Source organism: Parasteatoda tepidariorum, chromosome 6 (assembly GCF_982258835.1).
Source record: "Parasteatoda tepidariorum strain Cologne lab strain chromosome 6, Ptep-v5.0, whole genome shotgun sequence".
NCBI lineage: Eukaryota > Metazoa > Arthropoda > Arachnida > Araneae > Theridiidae > Parasteatoda > Parasteatoda tepidariorum.
In genome coordinates, this window is record NC_141760.1 from 2,900,119 (window position 1) to 2,915,196 (window position 15,078).

The 15,078-nt window shown below is 29.0% G+C and overlaps 1 protein-coding gene across 1 annotated transcript in view; it reads right to left on the reverse strand.

Annotated features, from left to right (window-relative positions):
• Nucleotides 1-5,583: 5,583 nt before the first annotated feature.
• GC (gamma-glutamyl carboxylase) overlaps nucleotides 5,584-15,078 on the reverse strand; it is a 90,664-nt gene continuing 81,169 nt past the window's right edge. The window contains exons 13-15 of the mRNA XM_021145580.4: nucleotides 7,481-7,604; nucleotides 6,661-6,775; nucleotides 5,584-5,714 (exon numbers count right to left, since the gene is read on the reverse strand). Coding sequence (XP_021001239.3) covers nucleotides 5,639-5,714; nucleotides 6,661-6,775; nucleotides 7,481-7,604 — 315 coding nt within the window. The 3' untranslated portion in view covers nucleotides 5,584-5,638. The remainder of the gene's footprint in view (nucleotides 5,715-6,660; nucleotides 6,776-7,480; nucleotides 7,605-15,078) is intronic.

Consider the following 15,078-nt stretch of genomic DNA (forward strand, 5'->3'; position numbering starts at 1 on the left):
TTTTCCCTTTGTTCGGATTTTCATTAGTCTATAATTTTCCTTTTTTTACATCTTCATTTTGAACTTATTTTATGAGATCTATTTACTTGCAGCTTATGCGCAGTAAATGAAACTTATTGTTTTTCTTAATTTTCTTCGTGTTTTTTTGTATGCACTTATTATGCTTTATATATATATATATATATATATATATATATATATATATATATATATATATATATATATATATATATATATATGTGGAGAAAAGTTTTTGTTCATAATTATAAAATTTGTTTATTCAAATAAATTCACGCAAAAAATAATTTTTTATAAATTATTATTATTTATTATTATTCTATTTGGTAGTGGTCTAAAACTTTTTGAATCGTAATAAAATTTTCAAATTATTTCAAATGATATCATTTTAAATAACAAAATACAAACTTTGATCTTAAACAACTACTGGAGCAGTTGTTGAAAAATTAAAATTTACAAATACAGCCATTTAGAATTTTTATTATTGGGGAATTATTTATTATTTTTTTATTTTTATTAACTATTTATATTTAATGTAGCAGAAACTTAAAAGTCTATTTTTTTCAGAAATAAAAGAACAACAAGCATTAAAAAAAATCGTCTCTGTCTTTGATAAATTGTTGAGTACATACCAGAGTTGGCCAAAAATGTAATCGATTACATTTTTTGATTACAGTAATCAATTACTTGTAATCATGATTACAATTTTCAAAAATTTTGATTACAGCTGTAATCATGATTACAATATTGATTACAGTAATCAATTACTTGTAATCGTGATTACAAAGTTTGATTACAGCTGTAATCATGATTACATAGTCGATTACAGTAATCAATTACTTGTAATCATGATTACAATTTTCAAAAAATTTTGATTACAGCTGTAATCATGATTACAGTTTTGATTACAGTAATCAATTACTTGTAATCATGATTCCAAGTAATTGCGATTACAAGTAATCACAACAAAAATGATTACAAGTAATTATGATTACAAGTAATCAAAATATATGATTACATGTAATTTGATTACATGTAATTTGATTACATGTAATCATGATTACATGTAATCTAATTACACGATTACAAGACTATTGTATTCTTATAAATGATTATATTTCACAGTAGATAGTAGAATGTATTTTATAAAGATACATTTTGCACGCATTAACATGCACTGCATTTTGTACGTATTTGTATACGTACAAATGAATGTAACTGAAATGCATGTACATATGATTTTATCTAGTGCATATGTTCAGACATTTTAGTATCACACACATGTACATACACTCTACATGTATACATGTACATTTATACACAATGAATATATGCATTTTATGCAAATATTTGTGTATGTAAAATGTATATCTATGTTCATGTACGCATGTATATACAAGTACTTGTGTTTGTACGAACATACATACATTGTCTGTACAATGCATGTCCCATGCATGTATGTGCAATTTATTTATGAACAGTACAATATATGTATGCATGTTCAATATAGGTATATCTGTAGGATGTACAATATATGTATGTATACATGTACATGATATGCATGTCCAGTGTATTTATGTACATGTACATAATATGTTCATGCTCAATGTAAGTATCCAAATATGCATAATTCATTTGTGAACTATTGTACGTACATTGGGCGTATTTATATTTCACATATATTCATACATGCATTCGACATGCATAACGTACGTACACACATTTGAGATGCATATATGGTACAGATGTATATACATATAGCGTACAGATGTACATACATATAGCGTACAGAGGTATATTCACATAATGTACATATGATGAAATGAACATATAATGTTCATATAATGTACATATGTGTGTACATATACAGTACGTATGTGCATAAATATATTGGGCATAATTCTTTCGTACAAATTTTACATGTGTACATGCATGCTATCCCTATCTATGCATATGGTGCAATGTATATATGTACAATGAATGTATCCACACATGTACAATACACGTATGTTCCATGTATGCATATCCATATGTACTATATATGCACGTACAATACATGAATGTATGTACATACATTGTACATGCGTACATACATTACACGTATACATATGTACATTACATTTATGTCTAAATATGTGTACAATGCAATGAATAAAATGCATGTAAGTTAACTTTTAATGACTCAAGCAAGTTAAATGACAAAATCAAACGATATTTAAATTTAGTTTTCAGCTTTAATTGTTCTATATCATTTTGAAATTCTCTGAATAAAAAATTATTTTCAGGTATTTTCATGAAATGTTTGACAATACAGATTTATTTTTTTTATAACATAATGCATGATTCATAGAAATTTTTTAAATGATAAGAAAAACGGTAAATTTTATGTGTGGAATTAATATTTAGAAATTCCAAATAAAATTATCGTTTGCTTTCTAAAAAATATGAGGTCGAGTTTCATATACCTTAGAATAATTTTAAAAAAATTTTTAATAACTTTACTCATTTAAATTTTTTTAATGTATGCACAATGTATGTGTATATTGTAATTACATATATTTAAATGTACGCACGTATTTGTACATAACTTGTACTTATGTACATGTATACGTTGTATGCACATGCATACATTGTGCATATAACTATTTTTTTGTACATCCATGCATTACATGCGCATAAGTATTAACAAAGTATGTAGTTATACAAGTACATACGTAAGTTGTACATAAGTACATACTTTGCGTGCACATATATCGATGTACATATAAATATGCATGTATACATGTACGCATTTTATTTACGCAACTATGTGCATATATTGTACCTTTAAATAACATTTTTACATATTGTACGCAAATACGTATAATTTTATATACAAACGTACATTGTATATACGTGCTATTATCGTAAATTTACACAATATATGCACTTAAGTGCATAAAAGCATGCAAACGCATAAACATTATTTTCATATACGTTCATACATACATTGTCTATGTATACAAAGATACAAAACATTGCCTTTTTGTACAAACTAACATACATGCGTACATGTATCATAAATGCATAATTATATGTACTAAGCATATGCGCATTGCATTAAGTATATTACAATATAATTGTGAATATTGTACGTACAAACAACGTTTGTGCATACATTGTATGTATAGGAATCGCAAATTGTACGTTCATGCGTACGTACATTCTATGTACATAAAAATATGTAAACACATGAATACTTACATAAAAAATTTGACTATAGTATACAATGGTAATAACTTGTAATCGTATAATTTGATTACAAGTAATCACAATTACATGTAATCAAATTACATGTAATCATGATTACATGTAATCATATATTTTGATTACTTGTAATCATAATTACTTGTAATCGTTTTTGTTGTGATTACTTGTAATCGCAATTACTTGTAATCATGATTACAAGTAATTGATTACTGTAATCAAAATTGTAATCATGATTACAGCTGTAATCAAAATTTTTTGAAAGTTGTAATCACGATTACAAGTAATTGATTACTGTAATCAAAATTGTAATCATGATTACAGCTGTAATCAAAATTTTTTGAAAGTTGTAATCACGATTACAAGTAATTGATTACTTGTAATCGTGATTACAAGTAATTGATTACATAGCTGTAATTATCTGTAATCAATTACAGTTGTAATCGATTACTGTAATCAACGGCCAACTCTGGTACATACGCAGAGAGGCTAAATTTGCCCCACTTTATTAAAATTGGTTTTCTAGGGGAAGAAAAATTTATGTAATTGATCATCGGAGTTTAACCCAGATATGTAATCACTTTTCTACATGCAATTTATATATGTAATTGGTCTGAACAACTAATAAAGATGCATATGAATTTATCAGTTGTTGTACACTATTTTAAATGGGACAGAACAGAAAAGTAGTATATGTATATACATATATATTATAATTTGTAAATATAGTTAATTTAAACTTTGTTATAAATTTTTCTGAACTAAAATTTCTAAATGAACTGGTGGTTGTTTGAATTCATTTAATCGTGGGAAAAATGTAGGTATTTTAATATTTCTATAGATCGTCGGTGAGACGCTGCCCAAAATGCATGTTTAAGGAAATGTATACAGCAAAAAATGCATCTTTTAAATCCAAATTTAATAACTAAGCGTGAAATTTCGAACTAACTTTTCTATACATTTTTAAATCTTAAGATTTCGGGATGGGTGTACCTGGATTATATTACACATTTAACTTTGATGCATCGCATCATATTCAGAGCACTTAACAATGTAGTGGTTTTAAAAAATATAAATTCTTACAAAATCCATTTAATACCACTGCTATAAATGTGCATATAGGATCCGTAACAACCTTGTAAAAATAATTGTAAACTGTTAGTATTTTGTCAAAAAGACTCATTTAAAAAAGTTATTTAGCCAAATAGAAATCACATTTCGCATTTACTTAGATATATTTGTGAAACAAAAAGAAGATGAATTTTCATAAGGGAATCAAATGAGCATTTCGAGATGTGTCTGGAATAAAAAGATCATCGATTAGATATTTACTTCATTAGCGTTTAACGATAAAAAAAAAGAAAATCTTAAAATTTGCGAGATTTGTTTTCCTTTAAGTCTTTCGTGATCCAGATGACAGCTAATTACTTTTCTTAACAATCAGAAAGGTTGTTTGTCTGTACACCATCTAAAGTTGATAGATAAAATTATTTGGAGCCTTTCAATCAACTGACTTCGTGCGTCAGAATATTTAACCTTGAATTTAATTAATATTTTGCTATATCATTACATGGTGTCCACTTTTATTGAAATGAGAATATTTATTTCAAAGAAAAAAAAAAACCCATTTATTTATAATCTATATTTTTCTGACAAAGAGAGTAATTCAAAGGTCACATTCATCTCAAAGAAATTGGTTCGGCACTGAATAGTTAATAAGATGCGAAATGGCTGTGACTTTCATATGAGGTATAAAATAAAATCTTTCCAGTTGAACCATAATATCGCCTTAAATAAGATACACGATTTAAAATTTCTAGCTCTTTTACTTTTAGTACATTTTATCGAAGTTAAAAAAGCACCTTTATTGTTATTGGACTTTAAAATCTTAAGAAAAATACTTCACTCATTTGTGAAAATTGATGAATTCAGTCCATATTTTCAAATTTTCCTAGCTCTCTACATTGTAACTTTAAATATTTATATTCCTGTTTTCTATGTATTACGAATTAGTTTGGTTTTATTGGATTTAAATAATATACTATCATTAAATTTCCTGCTCCACAAAAATGTTAAATAAAACTTGCATCACACTATTTCTTACGACGTATAAAATATGTATGCTTGTACATTTTTACCTATCTCACTCAAATTTTAATTAAAATGGTCTTTAACTGCATTTTGTGAGTCTGAAATATTGAGAGATAGAAATGGTTCAGATAAGAGGAAGAAGTTGTGTTCATTCATTTTACTTAAGTAACATACTGTGGTAGATTTTTTTTTAATTTTCTGTGCTAAAGTTATTCAAGACTCGGTCAATGAATGAATAGATAATATGTTTTTATTTATTTCTGGGTATTATATTTTGCTCTGTTTATTCAGATCCTTTCTTGATGCTTAGTGGTTGCTGAGTAAGAATACTGTAGAGAGCTTTTCCAATCAACATCATGCTGTAAAAAAAGTAATGAAGAAAATAAACAAAATGTATTTCATATGAATCAGGTAAAATGCCTGTATAAAAATATACAATGTATAATAATGTGTATTGCATGCTTGTAAAATGTATAATAGTTGGATTTCCTTACAAATTGCTTTTTTTAAGTATTATAAATTTTAGTATTTTTATTTAATACATGTTAGGTGAGTTATTCAAAAAATGACTTCGCTGTCTAGCCCTGAACATTATTTGTTATTGAGCTTTATTGTTCCTGTAGGCTATTTATCAAAGAAAGAATTGTTCCGAATCATTCAGTTGTATCTTAAGTTTATAAAATATTCAAGTACCAATTCATGATCCCAATTTTATTCTACTACATTTATTCTATGACGGTGGTTTAAAATTCCCATTGACAGCTGTTTTAAAACGTACTTAATTTTATTCTTCCTTTATTTAAGACAAACAAATCATCGCAGTTTAATGGAAATACTCTTAAATTTCTATTTAAATATAGATAAGTGATAATAGTTAGCGTTTGAAATATTTGAGGATTTGAAAGTGTTACGATCATATTCCATCTTCTTGCTATTTAGGAGGGATAAAAACGTTATAAAAAATTTATTTTTGAAAGGCTAGCAAGTGATAGAATTATTTTTGTGAACTTGGGTCTTGTAAAATTTTGTAAGAAGTGTAAAAATTCCTTCGGGTTTCCAGGGGTTGCGTAATAGCTTTTGAAACTCTCCACATTCTTTGTACCTTTTTATATCCTTGAACATCCGATATACAAAAAACAAAATTGAATCTGGTCTTATATTTTCCTATTCTACATGAAAAAAAGGAGACAAGATTTTAAAAATATTTAAATAGTTAATTTTGAGCATTGTATTAACTTGCACAAATATAATAACTTGTTTTGCGCTGATAAGCATTTTAGAAGAGTAAATGTCACCTTTCTTTACCTTCTCTTCCATATATCAAATTTCTTTTTAAACTCAATTTGCCAACAGGTCCCATCACAAGACACTTCATTTTCTTTCATTTGGATTTGTTTGTTCCTTGTAGGACATTTTGCAGCTATATCATAAAATCAAATTTTAAAGTAAATATTTTACATGACACAAACATTAAATGCACGAATAAAATTGTTTTGAAGCATTTAATACACAAAAGCATTTCACTTTTGAAAAAAAAAAGTTAAACAGGTTTCCATAATCAAAATGGAGGACAGAACGTTCGCCTTCCAATGAGGTGAATCGGTTTCGAATCCCAGCAATAGCTGTTCGATACGAATTTAGCAAGCGCTCACACTAACCCCAATGCCGACATAAAATATCCTCGGTGGTAGATGGATCATGGGTCCCCTTGCCATTAGGCTAACCGTGGGAGGTTTTCGTGGCTTTCTTCTACACGTAGCGCAAATGCGGGTTAGTTCCATCAAAAAGTCCTCCACGAAGGAAACTTTCTCCCTGTACTTAGTCCAGGAGTTCCCTTGTCTTCTGGATAGGGTTCAAAAATACACGTCGATGGAATTGAACATTAGTAGTCGTAAGCCTAAAAATTGGATCGGCTGTTCAACGACGGTTACAAAACAAAATAAAATCAAAATTGAGGGAACAAAAGAGTTCAAATAAATAAGAAGAAAAAAATGAATGTCACTATTTTGTGAACAAAACTTAATTGGTAAGTGAACCTTTTCTTTCCATAAAAAAATAGATTAGATTTTTTTAAGTCGAGAGTATATATATTACTAAGAGCAAGATAGAAATATTTTATTTTTACCCCGAGAAAAACCATCAGGTTCATTTATCATAGCAATAGCTGGTTCTGTCCTGCTGTACTCGTATTTGTAGCATGCCGGGCTGTATTTTAATGGAGACACTCTGTGATATTTACTTGATGGTATCTGAAAACAAGGAATAAAATTTGTTTTAAATAAAAGTATTGAAGAAACCTATTTCAAATGAAACATATTACTGAATGGTAACTAATTGGTTTGATATAACTTTCAAATTAAGACCAAGCTCATCTCTACTTCATTTATCTTTAATTTCTTTTAAGATCAGCACTTAACAAGATGTAATTTAGAAGAGCTATATACACTCACAAAAACACAATAAACCTTTTTAAGCCATTGGGAAAAAACTCAAATTACTTCCTTAAAAGGGATAACTACTTATTACACAGTAATTTAAATACCCTTTTGAGTTAAGGTTTGTAAAATAAATAAAAAATACCAATTTTTAATTTAATTTTATTTTTAAAAAAAAGCCTGCTTGGTTTCAGAAATAAAGCTATTTACATAATAATTATATTCTAATTTAGCTAATTTTTTAATTGTTATAAAAAATCAATAAAATACACATTGAAAAACATCTTTGATTCTGATAATGAAATTTACTTCTTCACATGGATTTTCTATCGATGATAAAAGTTCGAGATCTTCAGTATAGATAATACAGAAATCAAAAACACATTTAACACATATTCTGTTCATGATTTGGTTATTTTAAACCAAATGTACCATTAAAATAAATAAAACTTAGTATGTTATTTTCCTGCAATTGAAATTTCAAAATGAAATTAAAAATTTGCTGCAACAAATGTTTCCGAAATGAGAGAAAAAGTAGAAATTTCGTAAATTTAAGCAAAAAAGAAAAAAAAAGACTCTTTAGTAACTAAAGCAAATTTTTTTGCTGAGAAACAACAGGTAAACCCGTAGCGCGAGGTACAGAAATATTGAAAGTTAAAGGAAAGTTTTGTATGCATAGGTATAAGTAAGCAGATATTACTTCAATGCCTACACAGATTTTAGTGTACTTTAAATGTATTTTTTTAAAGAATAATTAATCGTGATTATTCGAGTACAGCTCTATAGTGTACAATCTCACGTGAGTTGTTATGAGTTGAGTGAGTGTTATAATCTCACGTCTTAATCATATTCAAAATTATAGAAACTAAAATTTTAAACACGGTAATTTATTTCTTCAAGACAAGCAAAAGGTTTTCGCTGCAAATGAAGTATCGTTGCAGAAAAACTACTTTTACAGAGGCTACTTCGCTTTAACATACGCCCCTTTTGATTGAGCTAGAAAATATTTTTTCCAAATTATAAAAAAACCCAGCTTTAAAACAAGGAGTAAAACTAGTTTAAAGTATGCGGTAGAGTCACTACTACAGGTAGATCTCGCATTTTGTGTAATATATTGTATATGTATACCATCATCCCTACCCGATAGCATATAATATTACCAATACAGCAAAATTAATCAAATTTTAGGAACGAACTGTCAATCAGGCTTAGATATCAAAATTTTAAATTTCTAAAAAAAAATTTTTTAGACAGGCGGTTACTCTACTCAGGCTCAAATAAAAAAGCTTTTAGAATAAAAAAGCTGACATAACTCACCGTTATTGAAAAAAATAAATAAATTTAAAAAAAAAAAAAATGACAACTACTGAAATATATCACTATATTTAAAATTCAGAATATTCACCAACTAATAGTGCCTGGAATTACTTATATAAAAGAGAAAACTTGGTTAAATGTACTAATTGACATTTTTAAATAGCCTAAAAAGTGAAAGATGTAATTTAACTTAAAAATGATAGTTAATATTTATAAGCAAACTTATTATTTAAACAATTTATTAATTAAAGGAATATAAAAAATAAAAATATGTAAAGTGAATCCACTTACGTGACCATTAAATCATGGACATTATTCAATTCTTCAGAACACCGTTTACTTTAATATTTCTCCCAGTTGACATTACATTTTTTTTTAAATATTACTTCCTAAAACTTTATGGATTTACAATGAAAAAGGATTGGGTCAGAACAGATGAACCTAATCGGATTCTATCCTCCTTCTAACGGAAAATTGCTTTTCAGGCACACTGTATGTAATCTGCAGTTCTTCTAAAAAAGAGCTGAAAATTCAGCTAGAGGAATCGCCATTTTTAAATTTAGATTCATGGAACAGCTAGTTGCTCCTTCTGACTAAACATACAATGCAATTAGCCCTTAATTTCAGCATTTTTCTTTCTATATAACTTCCCTTGCGATATTTTAGATGAGGACTGGTAGTTCTTCTTCAACCAGTATTCCCCCCCCCCAAATAAATAGTTATCGATAATTTTCTCCTTTTCTGGTGAGGATTGGTAACACCCACTCCCCTCCCTTGTCTTTCCTCCTGCGCTTTACATACACCACCAAAAAGAGTCAAAACATGAATACAAAATTTGAATTGTTTTTAAAATGTAAGGATTACAAAAATCTTGTTGTTGTTCCTTGTCCTTCAATTGTCTGACTCCGTCAGACAAGATCCAATAGGCTACCAGTAAGTTGTTGACCCTCAAAAAGTCGATGACAAGAAGTGGAGTAGCGTATAAGTCTTCCTTGGAAAGGCCCAGACAGTCAAGGATATGTTCGGCAGAGGCCTGCTGGGCTTCACATTTGGAGCAGACTGCAAAAGTCTTTCTTCCTTTAAAGTGTGAGAGACTGTTCGTGTGTCCACTTGCCAATCTGGAAATTGCTGTTTGAATGAACAAGTGAAGAGCCCGGTTCCTTGGCCGCATACCAGTGTGTGTGTGTGGGGGGGGGGGATCCTCCACTTTTTGATAGATGGCTTTTGATTTTGGACTGAATCTCTGAGTAGCTAAGGGCTGAGGACGAAGGTGTTGAATGACTACAGCCCTCCTTGGCCAAGCGATACAAAAATCTTTCAAGAATTAATTAAAATTGTTAAAAATATATGTTAATTGTTACAAGATGAATTGGCTTTATGATTTAAATATTATAAAAAGATAATACTCGTAAACTAGAAGAAAAATAAATAAAACGTAAGGCACTGTCAAATTTGTAGGAAATTTCCCCTTTAGGCTCTACTTTTTCATTAAATAATTTCAAGAAAACTTATTATTTTTTTCTAGGTAGGAAAGAATGCGCCTTAGTTGCATGAAATCGTGCTCACGGTGCGCAATATATAAAATTAAACGTCTTATTACATTATTTTCAGGGCCGAATGTTTAGCCTCGTATTGAAGAAAAATAAATAAAATAGGAAATTTAAAAAAAATGAGAATAACATTTTTCAAAACAATCTTGGCAACATTTCTCAAAATAATAATAATAATAAAATCAGGAGGTCTTTTGAAACTGTATGCAGCTATAAAACTATTTTCAAAAATGGCAAACATCAAATTAAATAAAGTACATTCAAGTGTAAAAAAGGTAAATCTCATTGCAATACAATGATTAAATATACTTATTTTTAATTTCCGAATTTGTTTAGAACGAAAAGTTTTGAGTTTCCAATGTAATTTTATGACTGGAACACTGAATAACTCATAATAGCTTGAGATCTATGAAGAGAAAATTTTTGTAGTAAAAAAATAAATTATTTAGTTAACATTGTCTCATCTAGTTATTTACATAAACAAGTTCAAGATTCCTTTTATTTAGCAAAAAAATTTAAAAATGGTTTCAATAATTAATGTTTTGAATATTTTTGTAGAAAAGTAATTTTGTGAATAGTCCTTCAATTCACCATTTAAAATCTCCAGTTTCATGTTTACTGAATTGTTGTACAGGATTGCTGCAGCTCATTTTAAAAAACAGATACAATTATAAAATCAATAATTGCGAACTCTACAAGATTTGTTACTGGATTGGTAAAAAATAAAGCACCGTGGAGAATTTGATGATGTAAAAAAAAGTTGCTGAGTTTCTTTTTCATAAAATGACTGAACTAAGTCGGAACTATCAAATTACTCAATTTTTAATAATATTTATTATTTAAAATAGAATTTTGGATAAAAAATTCCAAATTTTTCAATTCTTCAAATCGAATATATCAAAATACAAATTTTTGTTAGCAGAAAATAGAACACACACAAAACAGGGATACCAAAACAAGAAACTAAAAAATCTGAACAAAATATATTTTAAGCACGAATATCAGGACAATTATCAATTTTTTATTGGTAGTTTTCGTATTGATAAAATTCTAAAATAAATAAAAAATAACTCCATAGTATAAATAAAAAATCGGAAATAAGTCCTTCAAAAATTAAAGTTGATTTGAAAATAGAACTTAAAATTAAACCAAACTTTTTGTCACATCAATTTATGTTATTTGTCAGGGAATAGCTGACCGGTCTGGGTTTAAAATAGCAGAATTACCAATGAAAAAATTAAAAATGTGATTTAGTGCAATATGAAAATAGAAAGGACAATGAAAAGACATATTCATTTATACTGCAGCATTTATAATGCATCTACAATTCATTTTAACCTCTTCCAATAATATTCATTCTTGGTCTATTCCAAAAAAAATAAAAAAAAAAATAAAATTCACGCGCGACGTTTTCGATATTGGCGTTGCATGTTTCATTATTTGATTTGATTTCTAACTTTTTTCAGCCTCGTCAAATTCTTGATAATATTTCTTTATGAGGTAATGTTTGCGTTAGTTAAAACTATTTATGTTCAAAATAAAAAAACATATACCTAAGTTCCGAACCAGCACTTCGAAAGACCATCCTTCTTCTGATCCCTTACAGAAAACAGAAAAGGAGGGAAAGCAAATCACACTACCAGCTGCTGTTTTGAGAAAATAAAATAGCGGTAACTTGGAAAAAACAAAGAAAAGGGGATTTTGAAAGGGATTTTAACAAACCGATTCCCTGTCGTACACGTTCGACTTCCGCTGCGAGATGCCTTTTAACTACCGACTACACTACATTTAACCCTGTGAAACAATGTTTCAAGAAATGAATTGTTTTACCGAATAAACGTCTTTGCTACGAGACATTTTTAGGCTGTTCTTTTTTAATCTGTTCATGACCGGCTAAAGGAAAAAGAACCCACCCACTCTCTATACGGGACCGGGTGATTTTTACAGTTAAGCTCATTTAAAAAAAATCATATAGAATCCATACTGCTATTAGATACACTGAAATTTATAGTTTATCATTACTTATAGTACCTGTAAGAGAATGTTCTTGATGTGTAAAAAAACATTTTCAAAACTGACCCAAAACATGCAAAACAATATTCATAAAACCACCAAACGATAAGTCTACCCCCACATAAACCAATAAGCATTCCTTTTTTCTCCCACCCTACTAAAATATAAACTAAAACACTGAACACGGTAATTCATGTATCCAATCTTTTCGAAAGAACCGATTGCTTACATATTTAAATATACCGAAATGGATTATTAAAATAATAATAATAATAATAATTGGAACCGAAAAGGCATATTGAGGATCAATCCTCTGTATTACATTATTAAAAACTATAGCCAACTGCGAGCACCACTTAATGTTCGTTTGAAAATTGTTCTATAAACTCGTCTCATGTATGATACAGTGAACCGTAGAGAAATAATCGCATCATCAAGGTCTTGAAGAGAATAATTATAATTTTAATAATATAATTCATTTAATTAAAGAATTTTATTTATAATAATAATAATAATTTCTTCAAACATTAATTTTTTAAATTTTTTTATTTATTTTGAAGTGATAATAAATATTCCTTTAAATGTGTATCTTAACAATTATTATAGTATACAAAAGTGAAATTTATTAAGAAATAAATATTTTATATCAGGGTACATTTTAAGATTCATGTCCCACAGATTCCACCCCGGAATTTCTGACCTCCCCCCTCATCAGTATTAAAACTGGTACTCTATGGTTTATAATGTAGAATCTCTGTCATATTTTAATTTCCTTCAGCACGATTATATCATAAATATTTATAGCTTCAATGAATGAAGTGCTTTTTTGTGTGTGTATAAAGTTTCAAAAAGTTGTGTTTTTTTTTAAAATTCTAATAAAAATAATTAAATAAAGATAGAATTGCAAGAATTTATCAAAGGCTTTCGAATTTCTTTTTATATTATGCATTTATGTAGAAACATAAAGTTTTCTAATGAATTCCTATTTTGTTTATCGCAAATTTTAGTTTTGCTATACGTAAAAAGTCTTTCTGTCATATTAATAATATACTTCTGTTTAATTAATTCTGTTATATGATAAATTCTACTACATATAAACATATAAAAGAAAAATAAACGCTTTTAAAAATTTCAGTTTAAAAAGATTGATAGAGGTTGCCATCCTTATCAAAAAGTATTTTTTTAACATTGAAATAAGTTTAAGAAAAAGAAAAATGGTAAGAAATTAAAATATTTAAAATACGATAGCAATTTATTTTGCAAAATATATATCGCGATTACTGTGGTTACTCTTAGTGAATTAAAATATAAGCACTTTATAGAGCTTTAAAAAAAAATAAAACGATTACAAAAGAAATTCAATGAAGCACAATAAGAGAAATCTACGTTTTTTAACATAGTCTGGCTCTGAAACTGTTTAGACGAGAGTGCTGTCCTTTTGTAGCGTTTCGAGGGAGTAAAAAAGTTTTTTTTAAATACGCTGTATCATTATAGTGGAAACTTTTTACATGCAAGGTAACCAATTAAATCCTTGCCGTTTTGAACAACCAAAAAGAAATTGAGTTACAGAAAGTGAAACCCATTGTTATTCTTCGAAGTAATCTCTATCGGCATTCCACACCTTCTGCCAACTATGCAATCGCTTGCTGTAAAACTCGGGAGTTATGAACGAACAGAAGTCTGTGAGTGCTATGCGCATCTCTGTTTCAACGGTGAAGAATTTTCCATGAAGATGAGTGTCCAGGGAGTGTTGGCTCCTTCTCTTGCGATGCCTGTTACGCATGTTCCAATTGCTGCGAGTACAGGATCGCAGTGACAATTTGGGCAGTCGGCAACAGCTAACAGTGAACCACTTGACTAGTCCACCTGACACAAAGCATCATCTTGCGTCGGGTGCATAGATGGTCTCGTGATGAGAGAGACAGAATCCTGAGGTGACAAGTAATGTTTGGAACACTTGGGTGTGTCATTAAGATCCCAATTTTTTTCATTGGTAAGTACTTGATTGAATAAGGATGCGATACGATGGCGAGGAAGCACTGACATATAGGCTGCTATCCGTTCTTTTTTGCAGACTTCCAACAGTGTGTACGGAACCCACATGCTCAGCCTGTATGTCTTGCTGAAGACGTCTGACTCTTTTATCGGAAACACGTTAGACTACTGTCCTACCTGTAGGGCTTCAATATCCCGTGGCCGGCCATTGTGAGGTTCGACTATCTCAAAGGAAAAAGTCTAATCAACATGAAGGAAAAACCACCCGAATAAGTTTTAAACCATCGCCTTGCAGTACAGTTATTCACAGCACTATCACCAAACTTTTGACGTATTCGGTGACTTGATGCAGCTGATAAGTCCAGTTTAAAGTCGCTAAGCAATCAACACCGAACGAGTTCATTTCATACTTC